Source organism: Takifugu rubripes, chromosome 3, assembly GCF_901000725.2.
Source record: "Takifugu rubripes chromosome 3, fTakRub1.2, whole genome shotgun sequence".
Lineage (NCBI taxonomy): Eukaryota > Metazoa > Chordata > Actinopteri > Tetraodontiformes > Tetraodontidae > Takifugu > Takifugu rubripes.
The window spans coordinates 11377064-11392756 of NC_042287.1; the positions used below are offsets into that span (position 1 = coordinate 11377064).

General features: G+C 44.5%; 1 protein-coding gene across 1 annotated transcript in view; it reads left to right on the forward strand.

The window, feature by feature from the left end:
• LOC101073956 (potassium voltage-gated channel subfamily D member 3-like) overlaps positions 1–15693 on the forward strand; it is a 61748-nt gene that overhangs the window by 37873 nt on the left and 8182 nt on the right. The window contains exon 3 of the mRNA XM_029833682.1: positions 11981–12149. Coding sequence (XP_029689542.1) covers positions 11981–12149 — 169 coding nt within the window. The remainder of the gene's footprint in view (positions 1–11980; positions 12150–15693) is intronic.

Below are 15693 nucleotides of genomic sequence, written 5' to 3' on the forward strand. Positions count from 1 at the left end.
TGGGACAGATGATGGGGCGCAAATATTTTGATTCAATAATTCATACGCACAGTCTGTCCATTTGCATCTTCCTCTGCCTCTTCCTTATTTCCAGTTCACCTCCCAGTTGAGACACCCGTTTGTGTGGAAAAGGCGTGTGTGGGTAGAGAGGAGGGCAGGGAGAAGTTAAGAAAAACCACACCATCTTAGGGGAATGTAATGTGTTAATTCCAGGGTAGTTAAGGACAGAGTAAGTTGATGAGAGGGGAGAGATTGCGCCGGTACACCAGCTGTTTGACTGTCGAGACGAAAAACAGGGGAGCAGAAGGCTACAGCAGCCAGCTGGAGGGAGCAGCGAGCAGGGCAGGGTGGGAGGTAGAGAGGCCCGCGTGTGCCAGATGTCAGGGTATCTGCAGCAGATCCAGATGTGAGCTTTAACAGAAACATTTCTTCTAGTAAGGCGTGAGGTCAGACTATACAAGAACATGATTTATAACAGGTTAAAGCACGTGTGCAAAGACTGGTCAGGGAATCACGCCTGATAAGACTCACAAGGTGTCGGGTGCCACCATTTAATCAGTTTTTAAACATGTATGCAACTGTTGTCATGGACATCACATTTGTTTGTTTACCTTATGCACACCAACTTGTCTTTGTTAGCCTTTTCCAGACACGCAACATATATCATTGGAACATCAAAACTATCCCTCTGCAATTGTGTGTTCACAGCCCGGACACAAACAGTGTCGGATCATCCTGATATACTGTTACAACTCTGCACGCGCGCATGTGTGTGTGTGTGTGTTTGGATATAAGCCAGACAGGGATCCCAGCCAAAGAAGGAAAAACTGTGAGTGTAGCGCCGATCCTAAATGAAAGGTGAGGGAGCAGCTCGTCTGCCAAAGGAGAGAGTCAGAGGTTAATGCAATCCCTTTAAGTGGACATACAGCCAGTTTGGAGGTGGACAGGAGAGCACATAAGCCATCCATGTACCATACGCCCACTGCGGATTCATGCTAATAGTTTACAATCTCCATAAAAGTTATTTTGATGTCGTTAAACCCGCCTTAAAGAAATATTGATTCATGCTTAACCGGTAAACTGTCCATCGTTTCTGTTGCCCGTTAGCCGCGCAACAAGCGTGTGACAATAGGTGCATGCCTCCCCGATAATTGCCAATCTATATCTTTGCTAATGAGTTTAGTTCACCTCGAAGCGTTCGCGGTGTAATTTCGTAGGATTGACCCAGGCTGCGAGGATGCTGTGACAAATTATAGAACCGTTAAGCCGGTAATTGCGTCTCATCTGCACCTGGTTTGCACGTGTGCTCACATGAAGGTATGTCGGGCCTGACATGTCACCTTTTTTTGCGGTATTAGAGATGGTCGTCGGACGGATTAGTGTGAGTGGCATCAGGGCTGAAGTGTGATGGAAATGATTTATGACGCCTGGCTTCTCAGAGGCTTCATCCTTTTGAGCTCATCCCTGTGGAACACACAGGCTCTAACATCTGTGCGTCTGTGGGTCCTTGTGTGCGCGCGTGCACCTACATTTGCATTCACACATGCACCTGTCGTATTTACGTCATATGTGAGCATTCACAGTGAGCCAGAAACATTTATTTCTGTTTAAAAGGCATCTTTGCTTCCTTCTTCATTCACCAATGTGCTTCCTAATTGGCTTATCGTGCACGTCAGCGAGCTGGCCATATCGAGCACGGTCCATGCTGCAGTATGAAATGTGTTGCTTTTTCGGTGCTGTGGGTTAATCCCCCTTTTTGTTTTTTCCACACTCTTTTTTAAAGGCATCTCTGTTTTTATATTTAACTTTAACAGAAATCATCAAAGCAAAGATGAAAGAAAAATAACTAAAATAATAGGAATGAGTTTGAATTATGAATTGTCTAACTGAAATGAAAAGCTGTCATTGTGCCTGATGACTATCAAAACGTTCCCTTTTTTGGGGACAAATCTTATTTGCTTAATTTAATTGCAACAGTTGCCCAAATAATTGATGAAAATCAAGATATCTCTTGTGCTGTATGACTAAAGCTGAACATTCAAATGATGCACTTATATCATTACTGGCTAAAACGGATTGTTTTTCACAGCAAAATTATATTGATTTCAAGGGTTTTTCTAACATTTAAACTGGATTTTGAGGCACTCTGAATACTCAAATGATGTCATAGTCCCCGGCTTAACCTGTGTGTCTGTGTAGTTGCTGTAACACAAACCTGGCCCTCATTACATGTCAGGACACACGACCGGCTATTTCTCCTATAAAAGCCAAACCTGGCAACCCGACACTGATCCCACAGCCACCTGAATACGTGTTGCCGACAACGGCGCGGTCAAAGCTCGGATAGCTACGCACCATTCGCACATTAACCTAGATTCCCATTCTGATTCCATTACATGGAGCGGTCATTTAAAGGTAGGGTTGCAGTGCGGGCGGAGCCCTGCAAGGATATAGGTTTACAGGAGTTGGGCGGTAACTTGGTCCAGCACTCCAGTATGTCAGTTCAAAAGCTGCAATAATTTAGCAGGGGGAAAACGCCTGCGATGATTTAATGATGCTTCGCAAAGCTGCAGGGATGTAGAGAGCAAGGGCTGTTCCATAAATAATGTCTGCCATCACACCATAAACATTTTATATATACGAGTGGGTGGCTGTGCTGTATGTGCGCGTGTGGGAACGCAGTTTGCGCCGTGTTGTGTAGTGCGTACTTGTGCATTTATTTACAGTCCTACTCAACAGCTTATTTCTTGCACCCACACAGCAAAACAAAAACACCTACGTACACACTCCGTGCCCACCTGTCTCCGGCCTTCTTAGCTGTTGTGAGTCATCAGGCAGGCAAACCAACACACACACACACATACACACACGCATAGGAAAAATTCCAATAAAACTCAAAGATGCTCCCCTCTATGTGCACAGACATGTCTGACATTTGGTCTAGGCCCCAGGGGTCTCAGCACATCCATTCCACCCCAGCAAAGAGGCCTGTCACTGGGCCTCCTCGCTCCCACAGGTAGCCTCCCTGGAGCTCACCTGTTATCTCTCTGCGCCCTGTGCATGAAGCTTTCCCATGTACAGGGTGCTGCCTGTTGAGTCACACACACCTACACACACCTACACACGCACCAGTCTCACCAGACAGTGAAATAGGACAGGAGGCCAGACTGTAGACACCTCTCCTGAGCCTCAGTGATGCCCTAGTTTCTCCTTTAGCCTACTTTTCCCCATCAGCTACCTCCTGTAAAGGTATAATGATGCACTGTGGTACAAAAGGTGGTGATTAAAAAAAAACTTGTCAGGACATAATAGAGGTGTATCACAATGTCCTTTGTAACTAGCTCAAATAAAATAGATGGATATGTAGACTGAGAAGGTTTAGTTGTGAAAGGTCGTACTTGTGAGATTGAGCCGACTTTATCGTCGCATTTTTACACTACAACCTAAATTAATGGGTTTTTTTTACCTTTGTAATTGATGTCTAAGTATTCTTAGGCTGCCACTATTAAAAGCTTCACTCGATTCAGCCTCACCTCAGCTTTAACAAGCATGTCAGGGTGAGGTGAGGTGCTGTTATCGCTGTCGTGACAACGGTCTATTGAATGGTTTAAGCTGATTTAAATGCAGCTCTAGTTAGCTGCATTGGCTGCCTCTCCACCAGATGTGGTCATAGATCTGGAGAGTCAATGCCACGTTGCCAGATACTGATGAGAGGAGCCGCGTTGGTCATGTTTACAGTCAATATGTCAGGTAGCGTCGGGTGCTGTGCGATAAGATTGGCCTGGAGAGAGCCGATAGTTTTTGTTGTTGAAGATAAAGAATGTGACAGCCGGAGACGTTTTTCGGAGAAATAAGCAGCGAACCTCGCGCCTGTTTTCACCTCTGCAGTAGACACTCGCCGGTTCTTAGTGGATCTTCCAGCTTCAAGGTCCCCTGAATTTATTGCGGAGCGAAAACTAGCTCATTATGAGTCACAGCTCAGACAGCTCAGCTGAGGGATCACCCCTGGTGTCATAATGCAAGCTGTTCCGGCCCTGCAATTGCCAGTGTGTTTTGCTAGCGCTAATGGGTAACGTAGCACTGCTCTAATGTGGCCTGCAGCTCATGCTAATGCCACGCTTCGACTGTCATTGCTACAGTAGTACACAGAGTTATCCTCAACATCTTAGCATTTTAAGTCTACAGGTTGACAGGCTTTTGTTTTGTTTGGCATTAACGTCATGCGGCAAAAAAATGAACCCATGCTGTCAGTTTGCTCCTTCAGGGACCAAGTTTATTTATTTACAACAATTATTTATAACAACATAAAATGTTCTCTCTGTCAAATCCAAATTGAGAGCAACAGGATCCACTTTTCAGCTTTGAAACATTTTCCTCCCAAATTAAATGAGTTGATTCATTCCCATTTTATTCCATTTTCTTACTCAAGCAGTGTATTTTCTGCCAAATCTTTATTTCCTCATACACAAGGTGACAGAATCACATCACCCAGGATTTTCTAGCCTGTTATCCAAGACGTGCATCATATACTGACGGCTTCCTGCGTAATGAGGTTGTGTAACTGCAGAAGAACACAACATGAAATGAAAATGCAGAATTCCCTCGTGTGCTTGAATCAAGTGTTGGAAGAATGCGGCTCAGCAGTTAATGATGATACCACCTGAGCCTTTATTACAAGACCAAACCAAGTGATTCCTTGTTAGTCATTAGATTAATTCCAGATTAATTCCAGTTCTTGATCAATTCTAAGTTTTCTGAGATTGTAAAGACAAAATAAAAGGATCTCACACCCCCACCTTTGCGTACCAGGATCACTTTGCCTTTATGGATTCGCTTAATTGATCGCCAAGGCAACATTTTAATCAGCGATATCCAGGGCGGGTGAACTGGTATCAATTGAGAAGTCACATGGGAGCACAGACACCGGCGTTTAATTAATTCTAAAGGTGGAAAAGTTTGGTGGCTCAATACATTTGTCAAGTCGGTCATTCAGACCCGCTGCACCACCAGACGCTTTGAGCATATTTGCCAGCAGCGAGTTTGTTGGCACATTCGGTTATTTATTGACGCACTGACATTCAATTTATCTTGCCGATGGAGAGCTGAAGCGGGGAGCGAAGAAAAATCTGTAGAGATATAATAACACAAAGGGACCGCTCCTGAAGATGTGGACTTTAGGCACACACACACACACACACACGCGCGTGCACACACAATTACAGGGACAAATGTTCACAGCGACAATGCTCAGACACAGTGGTGGTCCAGACATGGTGGAATGGTCCAGCCAAGTTAAACAAATGCAATCACTGCGACCAGAGTGGATGTGACATCCTGAAATGTGGTTTACTATTATCCTTCCTTGCCTCTTCTATCAATTTATCTCTCCTCTCTCTGCTTTTTTGCTGCTTTTCCCTCTGCGCTTCTTCTTACTTCATCTTCAGTATCGTTTGTATGTTTGTCTCCTCACTTTTCTTTCATGTTTTTATTTTCAGCTTTGGTGTTTCTGTTCTTTTTTCTCTTTGATCCCAGCGTAAAAGCACCGCTGGGACGCCCCAGTCGGTCACCTTGTTGTTATGACTGGGGTTTGTTGCTCAGCAGAGGTGACCCCTGACCTCGCAGGCCCTTACTTCAGTCTTTATTTCCTTTCTCAGCTTTAGCCTTATCTTGCCACACAGCCTCGCTGCTTTTCATCTGCGAGCATCAGTTCCTGCAAGGGTCAACCAGAGACCAGAGTGAGGGGAATAAATAGATACCGCACAGATTACGGCTAGGTCTAAGAAGAGAACAATAAATCAACGTGTGTGCAGAAGGTTCTTCAAAATAAATCCATTATAAGTTAAACATTTGTGTTCTACTCACGCAGGACAGCATCTAAAAGACAGCTGGTCAACAGGGGGCACTAGTGAGCCCTTCAGTGAGAGTTTAGTTTGAAACATGGTTTAATCTAAAATGGAATTTGATTTTAAGAAAATCAAACTATGGAACTACTTAGTTGTGTTGGTCAAATGCCAACACAAGGATTCGTTAAAGACATGCTTTATCCACCTGTAATTACAGAGCTAAGATTTCAGTATCGACGTCTCTGTTGGCCCAACCGGATGCATTGTGAAACACCGTTTACACAACAGATCCATATTTTCTTGGACCGTTGAGAGTGTACCCGTCCTTATTTCTTCCCCAACTGAATAATTCTGCACTTCATCATGGAGGTTGTAGCACGATTCTCAAGTCAGACATTTACTTCTAATGTGCTTTTACTCATCCACTGGCAGTTCTCTCACATCCAACAAAAGTGCTCAACCTAAAAAATGCATGCTTACCCCCAGAGATTCGTGTTTAAAACCCAGCACAGTTATTTCTCATTAACAGCTTAATTGAACCACATATCAAGGTTATTGTGCTCTCGCCTCCTCTCCGCTGCTGCAGCGACGCGCTGCCCAAGCTCAGACAGATAGATGGATTCCTCTTTCAATTACCAAAAGCCATTACTGCTTTTATCCACACATCCACTCGTATCAGCTTTTTGAAAGTACTGTAATTTGGCACTTGTAGAAATTTGAATTTTATCAGGGGTGTGCATAACCACACTGACACCCATTAAAAATGATCATATTCACATAGACACAAACATAGCCAGATGCACAAGCGCGCTAATGGCCATGCTCTCCTCCGTGAATTAGCAGGTATTCAGGCAGTCAGTGGCGTGAGCTTTGGGGACTTGTGCTATTTCAAAAGTAATTCACATTTAAATGTTGTTAGGCTCCCCCCGCATGTGGTAATTGTGTTTGCACTTCCTGGTTACTCTGGAAAGTGGATGCACTGAAGCATTCTGTTGATAGCAGCCTGCTAATCGCTAATTACAAACACCGACACAGGCACGCACATTTGTTCACACCCACGTGCTCATCACGTGCACAAATTAACTGATTTTGAGAGGCTGCCTTGCTATTATTAACTCATTTCCTACTGTGTGTCTGTGTGGTATCTGACCCTTGATTGAGTTTGGGGCTCTATAGTCACATGAAACGTTCACCGTGCATCAACACGCCGTCAGGTAAAGCTAGCAAGGAAGTGAACTTTTATTTTCTTATGAATATAAGTGAATAAATCCTGGCAGAACAAAGGCTGATGTGGCCCTGATCATCCAGTAAACTGTGTTGCAGAGAAATTGTAATTCCTCAGTGTGATTGACTGGGAGATTGGTTGCGATTTGACTGACGGTAATGACCTTTCCTCCTCCGGAAAGTGAGGAAAATAATGCCTTTCTCTTTATCATCTCAGCCGTGCGACAGTCTTCCACTTTCTTCTTTGCACTTGACAAATGTAAATGAGGCGGTCATCAACATGTGTGTCTCTGCCCTGCGAGACACTGGGTTTTGGGAGGAAACTGAATATATAGTTGCTTTTGTTTGTGAATAAACTAATTATATAATAATATATTATATACTAATAAAACAAGATGAATATGAATTTAACTAGGAAATGAAGCTAAAGTGAAATACAAAATGTAGAAGCTATAGTTTACCAGCAAAGGGACCTTCAAGGATCTCTTTTCAAGACAAGTCACCATTGTGGTTTTACTGTGGTTTGATGCTACTTTTTCCATGTAATGTGGTGCGTACTTTATAGACCAGTGTGTGCTTCAAACATGAGACATATGTACACGTTGTGTTGACCTAGAGAGAATTTGTATTGACTAAAACAAGGACAACAGTGGCCTGTGCATTTCACAATGAATGACATTCACAGGATATATAAGACTAGAGTTGCCCTCAATATTATTGCCTCAAGTTATTGAAAAACTGCTCCAGAATAGTTTCTTTATGCAAGGTGCACACTGGATGTGATGTAGGCACCAAGGAGATGCCTATAGATACCACATATGTGCACCTATTATCCGATCTGCCCTTGGTTTTTATAATAAAGAAAAAACGCACAACTTATCTTGAAGAGGTGATAGCTGGGCCGCCTTCTCTGCTGCACTGTAACTCCGTCCTGCATATCAACGAAATATCTTGTACACTCTTGAGAAGCTCTTCTTCCCCTTTTCTCTCAGAACAATAGTCTTAACTTCCTTAATAAGCTCACTGGCTAAGCAGCCGTATGCTGGGCTAAGTCATAGATGAGCTCACTAATCTGGATCGCAATCAAAGTTCATGTCTGAGCCGAGGCGTCTTAAGGGAGTGCTCAGTTCATCGCAGCTTCACTGCGTTGTGCTCCTATCCAAACATTTCTACGCATTAGCTCTGAATCACCGCTCTGTCTTCGCTGACTCTGTTTTTTTTACTCAACCTTTTATCTTCTTTTTCCTCTTCCTCTTTTTTTCCCTCTTCCTCTTCTTCATCATCTGTCTTCCCACCTGCTGGCACCCCCTCCACTTTATTTCTGGCTTCCCCGCGCTGGCATTTGTGGGGGTGATTATGGATGGTTGTGCAGTCTCTGAAGAGCCATGTGTCATCAGATTGACTTCCATCTGAGTGAGGGGCCATGAAATGTCAGTGCAGAGTATGGATGGATGGATGGCTGCGAGTTGGAGGTGTGGTGAGAGAATCTTTCACAGCGAACCCAAAAGAGCCAAGCTTCATTGGCTTGTGACGGGCTGCCCAATGAAAATGGAATTCAGCTGATGGAGCCTTATGAGGCATCATTTATCGCCATGGTAATGACGCTTGTATTTTTCAAGTGCATCTCAGCTGTGAATGTATGTGAATACTATCATTCACTTAAACAGTAGCATGTAGTAGCGTGTGTCACTGTGCAAAATACCAAAATATGTGCTTTTTGAGCCTATTTCACGCTCATTTTTGTCAAAGATGTTTCTATCTCTTGAACCAAACCCATAGACCTAAATAAAGGTATGCAGATAAAGCTCATTTTTATTTGGGGTAAAAAATATAATCCTGTAATAATCGTCCATGCCACGGTGCCTCCACCAGCAGGTGATTTATGACCTCCCGGAAGGCGATCCGCCACGTATATGGAGTCCAAAGGGAATCACTTAGCCTCAATCAGAAGGGAGCTGGGAACAATCGAGTAGGAATCACCAGGGTTTCGGTCTACAAATGAAAAACCAACTGTCAATATTTCCTTTCTATGTCCCTGTTATTCGTTTCTCGCACCCTCGCTCCATCTCTTTTTGAATATGAATAGAAAAATGGATCCTGCCTATGTTATCGCCTATTTTTCCTTCGCGTAGTTTATCTCAAGCCGAACACGCCGGCACCTCCGTAGAGAGCAGATGGCTCGTCTCACGTTTTTTAATCACAGCCTTTTAACACACTTTGGGGCTTCATTACTGGCAGATATTTCAGGGGGAACCTGACATGACAGAACACACAATCCCATCATCACAGATGTGTTGTGTCTGTCGGTCCGTCAGGGATCATCCATCTGGACCCCCACCACCACTCTATCCATCCTACACTTTATTAATGTGGCCCTCAGAGACCTGGTCCAGCTCAGAAGGGATGAGACAACCTTGGCTGATGACTGACCTTTTTATCTCTCTCTCTTCTGTGTTTTGTTTGTTCACTGGAACGTGCACGCGAGAGTCACACCCACTAGTTGCGCGTCTTTTTTTTTTCTCGCATGGTAATATGTGATATGACCGGTAACATGAAAAGGCCGATAGGGGAACCAATTAAACGTGTTCAGATAACATCTCTTCCCTTTACTAGCAGCAACCCGTCCATCTACTTCCTCTGCGAGACATTCACCTCCACCTTTGTCCCAGCCTTCTGTCAGCTCCGAAATGGGTCTCCATTCACTCAGGGGGCGGGAGACGGCGCATAAGCCTCGCTTATCGTGCGCACACATGCACGCCTCTGCACAAACGCTCCCCCTCACGCTACCCACCGCAGTTTTCCCTTCCTTTAAAGTGTGTAAGCCCAGCTTTATCTCTCTGCTGTGTATAATGGCGCAGAGATGAAATCATCAGAGAAAGGCCAGCTTGACTAAATGGAAGCGGCAAATTGTCTGTAGTATTAGGAGAGAACGGTCTCTATCCCACAATCTGATAGTATCCCATTAAAGAAGGCTCACGGATGGATATGATTAGCTTTTCTTTCCTGCTAATGGAAACAACTTCAGAGAAGAGGAGGAGATGAAATGTTTTGTGGAAATGGTGTCTCCGCTGCACTGATGGGATTCTTATTGCCTAATTTGGATAAAAAGGCCATCATAGTTCTCAGAAGGCACAAGGAGTGTTCCCTGTAAGTGTACTTGCATGTATTACTATGCACCACTGACCGGCCTCTTTGTTAATATGAAAATCTCCTGGATTGATATTCACCAACATCGGTGACTAATGAGAGGTAGTTTTAATCCCCTTCCCCATCCTTGGACCGGGCTGGTTTTCCTTGGTGTGCTGTCCCGTCTCTTTACTGCAGCAGCCTGGAGCAGAAGTCTTTTATTAGACGATAAATCAGCCAACACGGGCATGAATGCTTAAACACATTATTGTTCATTTATGAAGAGCTTCTGAGGTGTTCATCTGCCACGTCGCAGTCCACCAACCACCAGCGCCGCTGTGACGGGTGACAGCGAACGCATCTAACGAGTGCCGTTTCGGATGCTTGTTTCTAGACGTTTCCAATCATTTACAACATTACTAAGTTCTGATAGCTTGTGTTCACACAATCAGACTCCATTTAGTTGTGAATTGGAGTCATTACTTACTGAGAATGGCTTTTTTAAAACTATTGTTTTATTCACTTGTTGCTCGTGTTTTTCAAGTACCACAAAAGAGGCAATCACTTTGCAGAACAATGTTTATTGTTATAACACAAAACAAGGATTGTGGATGCGTGAACGGAACCAGAGCCGAGCCAGGCGGATGGGCGTGTCTGGCTGGCTGAAGAGAGAATGGCTGGATGCTGAAAAAGAGATCAAACTACGATAATCAGCCCAAAAACCAGAGGTCAAAACAGCATATATGCAGAGCCTAGTCCTAAAATACCACATGGATTCAACAATAAACTTTAGAACAACAGAGAGGAGGACCAGATCTTTATGTTGTAACTGGTTGGCAGGGGTGATCCACCAGGTGAGCTGATAGAGGCAGAGCCCAGGTGATCCACGCCCAGCTGAGGGAACCCAAATGAGGGAGCCCAGGAAACAAAAACCAACCCGAGACAGTTTCCTAACAGCCTCTAATGACGTGACTTCTTATACGATTTTTTTGAATACCCATTGTGTTTTTTTTTAAATATTTCATGAGTATCATTATTTTTCTCCCAAATGTCAGATGAATATAGCCGTTTAGATATGCAATTGCATTGTTATTGTAAAGGACGTCTTTTCGTTTTACTTCCAGTCTAGACTTGGAGTCATTTATAACAAATTTATCTGAACTTCTTCTTTAGCTGAGACGCAAGAACAAATTACCTGCAGTTTTTCCTCATGAATAAGCAATGAATACCATTAGAAATAAAGGTGGTTGCTTTTCCAACCGGAGTCTTTAAGCTCCTCCGTTCCTGCTCCTCTTGTCTTCTGCAGCGTCGCTTCACATTTTTGGAAAAATGACCGCGTGCGTGTTGGGGGAGGTAATGTAGTTATTGTAATTGTGTTTTCCATCTTTGCACTTCAGATGAGATTGCTTTTGACTTGCAAATATTTCAGATTGAATTGGGCTAAATGACGTTTGTGAAATGTCTCGGGGGTTCACCAACCCGACCGCGTTCTCTTCTCTAAAGGTTAATAATATCTGCTCTCGGTGAATGAGCGGATGGACTTGGCTCAGCCATGCAGTGGAGGGTTCTTGGATGAGCCTGTTTCTCCTGAGGTGGGACAGGGCCACCAAGTCGGGCTTTAGTCGTTAATGGATGAATGCATCTACTTGGACGGGCCTGAAATTAAAAGTTATGGGTGACAATGACCTCCAGTCAGACGTGCGTGGCTGTCTGAGGCAGGTTGTATTTCATAGAGAATATGACATTCCACTAAATGTATTCTATCATCCCGCTGTCACATCTCACAGGTACGGAGACATGGTTCCCAAGACGATCGCCGGGAAGATCTTCGGCTCGATCTGCTCTCTGAGTGGGGTGCTGGTAATTGCCCTGCCTGTCCCTGTCATCGTATCCAACTTTAGTCGCATCTATCACCAGAACCAGAGAGCAGACAAGCGGCGGGCACAGAAGGTACAGGTGAACACCGTTTTATTTCTCTTCATCTGTGGCCCAGAGGGTTGGACCTCCAACCCAGAGGAGAACCTTTTCATCTTTCTCTCCCAGAGGAGAGGACTTCACAAGGCTCAGCGTGTCCCTGACACTGATGAAGATGTGTGTATAATGCATATTCACATTTACAAGTGTGTATGCGTGTGTGTGTGTGTGGGGGGGGGGGGTGCGTGTGTGCGTGTGTGTGTGTGTGGGAGGGGGTGTGTGTGTGGGTGTGTGTTTGTGTGTGTGTATGTCTGTTCCAGAGGGTGAAAAAGTTGTTATTTAATTTTAAAAATAGTTTTTTAATGGTCCCCTTTTGCTATCCTTCAAAAGCCAGACCTGAGGAAAATAACTGCACATCTCCTAACTTGGCCACAGCATTCCAGCTCGAAAATATCGTGGAAATAAATGTTAGTTTGCATTTAGAGGCGTGCTTTACACACAAGTAAATTGGTTGTCATAACACCAAGCTGTAGGTGTGTGCTCAATGCGCTGAAGCCAAATGATAGTTTGCTCATATTTCAGCATTTAATCGACAATTACATTGAAATGTACCATTTCTGTGTCTGTGAGGCTTGAAACTTCAATTTTATTTTATTTTATGTACGTGTCCTGCATCACCCACCATTTTCCGGCTATTACTTATTACACATTTCACTTTAGAGCTAGAAGTAAATTGCCTACTGGAGGATCTTCACCAGCTGTTACTCCAGAAGCCAAGTAAGCTAACAGTTAACATCATTATTTACACCACTGATTTAAATCTAGTTTGGAATAACCCCCTTAAACAAATGTTGCTGTTGTGCTTGTCTGTGTCAGAGGACGGTTTCATCTTTCTGCTTTTGTCCATCTGGGCAGCTTTTATGCTCATAAGTGATGGAGTAAAATCACAATTTTCCAAAGCGATTATGTAAATGTCTGCTGAAAGGGTGGAAGATTTAAAGATGTATCGCCCTCTGGGTAGAGAGGCAGCTGTAAAGAAACACGTTGTGGTTGTTTGTTCCTGAGCTGGAGAGTGGTATCAGCTGGTGCCTGTACAGAACTGGACCGGTAATCACAGCCTAACGGAGACAAATAGCACAGTGGTGTGTTTGTTGTCGAGCAGGCGCACAACGACACACTTTTTCAGAGTCCATTTTTCTTTCTTTCATCACTCTTGTTCCAACCTCTTCCATCGTGTTTTTTTGTTCTTCTATATTTTTTCTTTCCCTCTTTTCTGCTTCTCCATCTGCCACCTCACCCCCCCCCCCATCCAGCCTCTCAGTGATTACCGCCATCCATCTCAGCACCAGCTCTCCTGGCGTAGTTTAAAATCTGTTTAAAGAGATGCAGGTTGTCCGTGGCCTCGTCTTAACTACGCAACCTTTCCAAGCGCGCAAGATTCCAGAGTGCCTCCACCAAGTGCGCGGACAGAATGAGGCACACTGGCGACAGAGTGAAGGCTGGAAGGAAACAAGATATTAGGGAAGGTTGCATTGTTAGAATGAAAGAGAGGAAAGGAGCTGGTGACAAGAAGGGGCCAGAGGGAAGGAGGTGGGGGTGTGTGTCAGAGGGGAGTGGATGTGTGTCCGAATGTTGTGTTCTTTCCTGAAATAGCCATCACCCAGATGAGGTGCTGGCTGGAAGGGAGGCGTGCATCTGTCTCTCTTCTCATCTGAGTGCATAAATCTGTGTGTGTGTGTGTGTGTGTGTGTGTGTGTGTGCGTGTGTGTGTGTGTGTGTGTGTGTGTGTGTAAGCGTGTGCGCACCATACAGTCAGTCTAAGCTCCTGCCCTTGGTGCGTCCCAAACTCTTGCGTGTTCTTGTCTGCGCTGCAGTGTGCTGCAGTGTCCCCAAAAACAAAACAGACACCCCTGTACCCCTGTACTCGCCCGTTGGAGCGTGACGGTGGCGATGTCATTAACCTGCACCAGATCACCCCCTCGGGTACTTAAATACTGTTTCGGGCAGCCTGCAGTGAGAGTAGAGATTTGCGTGGTCACCTCTGCAGCCAGCAGTTTGGTTACGCTGCATAACAGCACGAGTCAAGTCTCGTCTGCGTGTTCCCAAAAACATTAATAAAAGGATCCCCACCTGGTTCTCTTCATCCATGAAAGTGTTATTACTACAGTAAATCAGAGCACACAGGATGAAAATAGGTTTGCAGCTGTATTTCAGGAATCTCAACACCATGTTTAATTTGCCCATTGATAAAGTGTTAGCATTGACTGTTCCAGTCAGCTTGAGTAATATGCAAGCAAAACCATTGAATGCCGTGGCCATCCATCACAGATCATTCATCAGTGTTTCTGTTAAGAAAAGGCTGGGTTTTATTTTAGGGCGTCAACAGCACGTACACGCCGCTGATTAGCAAATTTAGCATACTGGCAGGTTGAACTGATGAGCCCGACTTTCAGCTTATCATCTACATTGTCACTGCATGTTTTTACAGTAACTTGTTACAGTCGTCTGCATTTAGCTCACAGCTCAGATGAGCTGATTCATACCCTCGCAGCTATTAGCATGATGCGAACTCTTGATCTTGTTCTATTGGATTCTGCTGCCTTTTGTAACCACCATTGCAGACATATGCTCCCTGTTACATCGTGGTTGGCACTCCCTCATACTATAAAAACTCACTCTGGGGGTGTATGATGGAGCCATTACCATTGTATGGTCACTTTTTCACTGCTAATGACTTTAGCGATCTTTAATGCATCGTCTAAGCCTTGAATTGGTCAGGCCGGCTGTATTTTCAATACCCCATTAGCTCTGCGTACATATCAAACAGTGTTCTTTAATGCTCCATAACCCTAATGACATATGTCCTTTGTGGGCATTGAGTCAACATTAACTGAGTGCAACTGGTCATTTCATCATCATCATCATCATCATCATCATCATCATCATCATCATCACGGTATTACAGCCGTGTGGTTATAGTTCAAAGAAAATCATTGTAGCAGAGCTCGCCGATCAGAATAATTTAATGTTTCGCTGTGATTGAGATGTAAAGTCTGGATTGATTTTCCCATTCACAAAAGAATGAGGGGAGACTAGATAGGAGAGAAGGAAGGGGTGGAAGAGAAGAAAGAAGAGGCTGCGGTTCTCCTTTAACCCCAACTCCCCCCCTTCCAAGTCATTGTAAGGCACACACACGATGGCTGAAATAGGTAGTCAACCACCAGCTGCGCCTTTTAGACGGATACGTTCGCCCTCGTCTGCCTCCCTCGGTGTCGCGGCGCCACTTGGGCTGCAAATCTCTCCTGGGTTCAACCGGTTATTGTTGTCAGGCTTGACTGAGAAGTGAAATTATTGTGCGTCGCAGTTCATGAGAATAACATTGACCTATATGTCAGGAAACAAAATGAAATCAAGTCCTCCTCCCTCTGCCTCGCCCTCCCCTTTGGAGGGTCGAAGTCAAAAGGTGGAGATGGCTCCTGGCTGGGGGAGAGCGTGTTTGCCCTTCCAGAAAATCGATGAAGTAGTCTGTACTTTTCAAGGAGGCGGTCCAAACGGGGGGGGCCTTCGCAACGCCAGCCTCACAACA